The sequence below is a fragment of the Adiantum capillus-veneris genome, chromosome 11 (assembly GCF_014529385.1).
Source record: "Adiantum capillus-veneris isolate H3 chromosome 11, ASM1452938v2, whole genome shotgun sequence".
Taxonomy (NCBI): Eukaryota; Viridiplantae; Streptophyta; class Polypodiopsida; order Polypodiales; family Pteridaceae; genus Adiantum; species Adiantum capillus-veneris.
The window spans coordinates 161,214,117-161,220,162 of record NC_140941.1 but is presented as its reverse complement, the minus strand read 5'-3'; the positions used below and the strand labels follow the sequence as shown (position 1 = coordinate 161,220,162).

General features: G+C 44.9%; 1 protein-coding gene across 1 annotated transcript; it reads right to left on the bottom strand.

The window, feature by feature from the left end:
• Positions 1–2,789: 2,789 nt before the first annotated feature.
• LOC147448325 (chlorophyll a-b binding protein 13, chloroplastic-like) lies at positions 2,790–3,965 on the bottom strand. Its single transcript, XM_086524169.1, has 3 exons — positions 3,762–3,965; positions 3,477–3,638; positions 2,790–3,364 (listed from the first exon to the last, which is right to left on the bottom strand). The coding sequence occupies exons 1-3, from the start codon at positions 3,873–3,875 to the stop codon at positions 2,855–2,857; spliced, it is 786 nt and encodes a 261-aa protein (XP_086380295.1). The 5' UTR covers positions 3,876–3,965; the 3' UTR covers positions 2,790–2,854.
• Between the last annotated feature and the right edge of the window lie 2,081 nt (positions 3,966–6,046).

Here is a 6,046-nt window from a genome sequence, read left to right as displayed (position 1 = left end):
TGGTCGTACCTCTCGGGTACTGAGGCAACTAACTGAGTACTGGTACTGCCATCCTTGTCCAACTGACCTTTGCCGATGTCCTCTAGCGAACTCCTCTATTTTCTTTTGACTTCATCAACTCGAGCCAAACAAATTGTCGGGTTCCTTAAGAATTGTGCCGGTGCGTAGGTCGCTAAATGGATGGTTGTCGATCCATTATCCATAGCTTTTGGTTGTCTTTGATCGATGTCGTCGCGAGTCTCGAGATCTAGAACTCCGGGAACCTTCTCGCTCTCCAAAGTGGCCACAAGAACCAACCAATGATGCACCCTCCTCAATCCCTCTCTTCAACTCCAATTTCCTGCCTCTTCATTTCCCGAGCCGCACCAAGTGTCTGCAAATCCCAATCCGCATTGCAAACTCTGTTTTCCTTGGAGTCCGAAACTCCAAGGTCTGTCTCCCAAGCCACACGAAAATCCCTCCACTTGGCCGTCTAGTCGCGCAAGGCACCGTTGCTATGCCCAATCCCTTGCCAAAAGACTTAGGGCTCCTCTCTTAATCAAAAGCCAAAGCCATGCTGCCTGCAGCGGTTTTGACGTATAGACAACAGCGTTTCCAAAATGCAGCAGGGGGTGACTTCGTCGCCAAGGACAGTGTGCCCATCGTTTAGAAACGATGTGGGCAACATAGGGGGAGGCAGTGGCGCAGGGAGTGGAGGTGGTCGCAGAGGGTCGCAAGGGGCCGTGTTCTAAAACGCTCAGGATAACAAGGCTTGGTGGCGTTCTCAAGGGACAACGGCGTTTCAAAATGCAAAACGCAGTGCCAAGGTAGAACGTCTGGAGGGACAGCGATTTGGAGCGCAGGTAGCAGGAGGCTTACTCTGGGTCTTCTCTTCTCTTTGCTCCTCCACATCAAGGCCTTCAAGGATCACCGAGTTGCTCTGATACCATGTCAAAATCGACAATGCCGAAGCGTAGAGACCCGAGAGAGAGAGAGAGAGAGAGAGAGAGAGAGAGAGAGAGAGAGTCTCCTGAACTTATCAACCTTGGCAATGAATAACTGAATGTGTATACAATGGAAGCAAGCGGTTGTTTATATAGCAATCCCAATAAATTGCACTACCCAAGACTTTGACAAGTAAAATAAATACTTACAAGCCAAACCAAATAATGGGATCACCTTGGGCAGTTCACTTTAGATGCCTTAACTTTAACAATGTCGCCAACTACATTACGCCGAGATGGCTTTCAAAGCCAAGGAAGTGGTTAAGGATCTTACCAATAGTCATTTAGATGGCGAAGTGTGTTCACATACATCAACTAATAGATGGCTTGCCGAAGCCAAGAAAGTCCACGAGGTTTGTGCCATAGTGATGCAAATGAAGAAGAGGGGATGGACCCCAAATATGGTCACCTACATCAGATGGCTTGCTCAAGCCAAGAAAGTCAACCAGGAACTAGTCTCACTCATTTATACGATGAACAAGCAAGGGAGGCCTATAATAAATAAGCAAACCAGTAGATGGCTCTCTTCTAACCAGCATAAGATTGGGCTTACATAGTTGTTTTGTGGTTTTCATGTTGATTCAAGCTCACATCATGGCACAAAGCTCTTTTTGGTTGAAGTTGAATGTTTGCAATTGTGCATAACCTTACCAAACCACCACTTTATATTTCACTACCCTATAACACTAAGAGCTATCCCCACCTATCTCCCAATGAAAGCTTGACACATCAAAACGCACGATACGTGAGACAGTCCTACATTCTTCAATTTGATTCTAAGCTTCGAACTACGATTTTTGTCAGCAGACATGAAAGTAGATCGTTTCATAAATTCAGGGTGGGTTACAAAGTGTATTTAAAAACTAGTAAGTGATATTGATGACCTATGTACACAACGAGCAAAGGCATGCTCATAAACGATCTAATCGTCTATAAGGAGTTTGAGATGGATGCAATTTTATCAAACATACATGTTCTTCCCATGTATTTTAGAGACGAGTTTTGACAAAGTCAGTATGATGAAGCTACTTATCCACAATCCAACCATCTAGAAAGACATAATATAACTGCAACCGTTTTAAACATGCATGTACCCTTGTAATTAGTCACACGGAATTAGACAAAGGTAGTGTCATGATTCACTTGTGCTTGAAAAAATTTAGATTTAGTGTTAATCCATCCTGCAAATTTTGAAACCTACCAGTGGATTAAATATTTGAACGTGAGAAAACCTACAAATATTTGGAAAATTAGTGTAAATTGGTGTGATTCCTTTAAACTTCGTCAATTAACCTCAGTCAATTCACACATGCAGGTTTGCCAAGTTTTTTCCGAGCTCTGCAATTACACTCATATGTCCCACATTTTTCCCACAATCCCAAGCTGTATGTGCTTCAGCGGATTGAATGCATGAGTAGTAAAGCTCCATTGGAAAGAAGATTCCACCTGCACCTGGTAATTATTATTTGTTATCTTCGGAGCTGTAAACCACCATCGAGGTCAAAGTCAGGAGGCTCAATAGTGCTGGCTGTTACAGGAGGAATAGTACAACATTTCTCTAAGTGTCACCATAAAGCTTACCATTACATATGAACAGACATTTAACAGCCAACAATGTGAACTGCTGAAACATTTGGTCGACAAGGGAGCTTCCTTTGTCTACATTGTTCCAAATGTAGGCAACAACAAGACAACATATTTTTTTGATACCTAATGGTGGCCGGCACAGAGTCCAGAATACTAAGTTCCCAGACACAATTCATGCATATGCTTTTCAGACTTCATACAGTTCCATACAAGCAAATGTTTTCCAAAACCAATTAAGCTCGGATTCCATGATACAACCCCTAGAGAGGGGTGTGCACTTACAATTATGCTCCGGGGACAAACTTGGTAGCATAGTTCCAGGCATTGTTGGCAACGGGGTTATCCAAGTGGTCCAGCAGGTTTTCAAGTGGTCCCTTGCCTGTCACAATGGCTTGCACGAAGAAGCCAAACATGGAGAACATAGCAAGGCGCCCATTCTTGAGCTCTTTCACCTTCAACTCAGCAAGAGTCTCTGGGTCATCAGCCAAGCCCAAGGGGTCAAAGTATTGCCCACCAGGATACAAGTCACCACCCTCACCAACTCCTGATAAACCATTGATGCGGTAGCCCTCTGCAGCTCCCATCAACACCACCTGGCATGCCCAAATGGCGAGAATGCTCTGTGCATGAACAAGGTTGGGGTTGCCGAGGTAGTCCAACCCACCCTCTGAGAAAATCTGTGCTCCAGCCTTGAACCAGACTGCCTCCTTGAAGGACACATTCAGATACTTCTGTGCAACCTCTGGGAAGATGCATCCCAAAGCTCCAAGCATGGCCCATCGGCTGTGAATAACCTGAAATTACACAAGTAATCTCAACCTCAAGACACCATTTATCTTCTGTCTAGTGATTTATAGACAATACAAGAACCCACATTGCCTAGCTCTCAAGCATGGCATTACTAACCTCCAAGGCCCTGTTCTTAGCAAATGCCTCAGGGTCTGCAGATAGGCCAGCGGTGTCCCAGCCGTAATCGCCAGGGAACTCGCCCTTGAGGTAGGAAGGGGTCTGGGCAGAGAAGGGGCCAAGGTATTTGGGGCGATCGGGCCCATACCAGTACTCAGAATTCTGCAAAATCCCAGCCATCATCAGCAAAACCCGAAGTACCTAGGTTGGCAGACGACATAGCGAGCAGCGCACTCACACACCCAGAACGTTAAACCGACAAGCATCGACGGAATTATTGATTACCATGCTGACTCTGGCCTGCGCCACAGGGACCTTCTCGCGAAGAGCATTCTTGGTGGCAAGGCTGTTGCCCAGAGCAGCAGCGTTGGAGACGGACGCGGCAGCGAGGGCAGCCATGTCGCAGGACGACGAACTCCGCTAGAAAGCGAGATCTCACAGTGCGTGCTCTTCGATTGCTGAGTAGTGTAGCAACTGATGAAATGTTGCCTATTTGATGAGTAGAAGTGGTCCCCTCCTCACGGAGAGAGTGTGAGGGAGTGTGTGTGTGGATAGGGGGCAGCTCGCGCGTACGCCAGTGTGGCCATCCATCACCCGTTTCCCTCCCTCTCCTCCAATCCCCTCCCTGCTTCTGGATTTTCCCATCTGCCCCCTCCACACCACCAACTGATTTTCCTTTTCTCCAAAGTATCGATACTCCTCTCCACCATATTTTACTAACATCTACTAACATAATCTGGCGGAAGGGGAGTTGCAATGCATTGTCACAAACACATGAAAATTGTGAGCTGTTAAATCTCAAATCTAAGTATATTGTGTGTGTGTGTGTGATATATATATATATATATATATATCTATAAAAGAGAGAGAGAGAGAGAGAGAGAGAGAGAGAGAGACGTTGAATATTTTTTAGTTGCCTCTATTTATGAAACACGCTTGCCATGCACTACATGAGTGCAAAAATTTGATGTATGGCTCACAGATGGGGTAAAACATGCTGCATGCCATTGCTTTGAAGATCCGCGTCATGTCGGTTTAAGATTGTCTAAGGCCCTTGTCACACTGGGACAGGCATTGGAAGGCCACATTGATATGGAAAGAGTTTATTTGCCATGGAAAAAGCGAAACATTGCCTCAAGACTTTGTCAGAGATGCAAGCAAGCGCGACCAACCAAGTTTCTCTTATTGCGGCCAACTGTTAAAAGGTTGTTGCGAAAGAAGCCGATACAATTAGAACTTTGACGAGCAGTGGGAACAACACTTGTCTTACCACTTGGCTATAACATATTTGTTGGTAGAGCTGGACATCTTTGTATACATGGTCTAGTGTGACTTCACTTGGGTGGCCACATTTCAAAAAGGGGGATAGCCGCATTCCCTAGTGTGCTAGGGGCCTAAGCTATCATTGTTTACATCTTTTGAAAATTCATGCCCCTGCAAAATTGGAGAAGGAATTATTTTCTCTCGTTATTATCATGAATCAAAAAGTTCTTATGGAGTAGGGAATTAAATCTTATGGGATGTCGTGATTAAATCTTCTTGCTAGTGTCAAGAAAAATGGAACATAACTGATTTGGATAAAGATTTTTTCTCTTGCCCTTTAAAAACTCCCTCTCAGATTGCAAACTTCTTGATTGTTTCATGGAATAAGTTTGTAGCACCTACACTAGAATGGTAGAAAGAGATATCTCAAAAATTCTCTAGGGTTGGAAAATGTTTATTGTAGGTTCTTTTTTAAAGATTAGTCTGCCATATTATAGGGGATATGAAGAGGCCTTGGATGCCCCCATGGGTGTAGCATGAGAAACCACAGGCTTTGGTCATGCTTAATAATAGGCCAAAGTGTAAACATAAGAAATAGCCTAGTCTATGTATGGGATTCCCTTCGGTGTGTGTGCAGGTACGAGCAAGATGTGTTACCATAAACATGTGGTAGTGATGTGTGTGAACACACTAGGACCGCCGGGGCATTTTTTCCCTCTTTAGGAGGTTTTTCCCCCCGAGCATTGTATATACGCCCATCACTCTAGGGCTATCAATCTTTCCATTGCACACTAAGTAACACACTCTCTATTGTGTGCCTTGAGCTTCCTTCGTCTTCTCCAAGCTGTGCACGTTTCTCTACAACCCTAATTCCAACAATTGGTATCAGAGCAGGTTGCATTCTCCCGGGCTTAGTCGCCAGCTGCTCCAGTACACGCCTCCTCACTTTCTTCGATTTCAGTGAGCTTTGGCGAGCGTTCGCAAGTCGACTAATATTTCGGGGGAACTCGTAGAGCTCGGTCTGCTGAGATTTTTGATTTGGGCTCATTTCGGCCTCCGTTTCCACTACAGGCAATACTGTACAAGCTATTTCGTCATTTTGTACATAATTTTTGTCAGTGTCGTTTTCTGCGTAACAGGTGCCTTATAGTCTTCTACGGTTGGTGCTATATAGCATGTGTTGTTCTCGCCCCGTTTCTCCTATTTTCGGGCAGTTTTCACATCAGGTGCAGCATTTACCATGGCTGACAACAACAACACATATGTGTTCAAGATGTTTCCTGCTGAGGACAGGTTGGATGGGGACA

Coding starts and splice junctions, on each gene's coding strand:
- LOC147448325 (XM_086524169.1), bottom strand. CDS start 3,875: ATGGCTGCCCTCGCTGCCGCGTCCGTCTCCAACGCTGCTGCTCTGGGC. Junction 3,639..3,761: donor CGCAGGCCAGAGTCAGCATG/GTAATCAATAAT, acceptor GGGATTTTGCAG/AATTCTGAGTACTGGTATGG. Junction 3,365..3,476: donor CTAAGAACAGGGCCTTGGAG/GTTAGTAATGCC, acceptor GTGTAATTTCAG/GTTATTCACAGCCGATGGGC.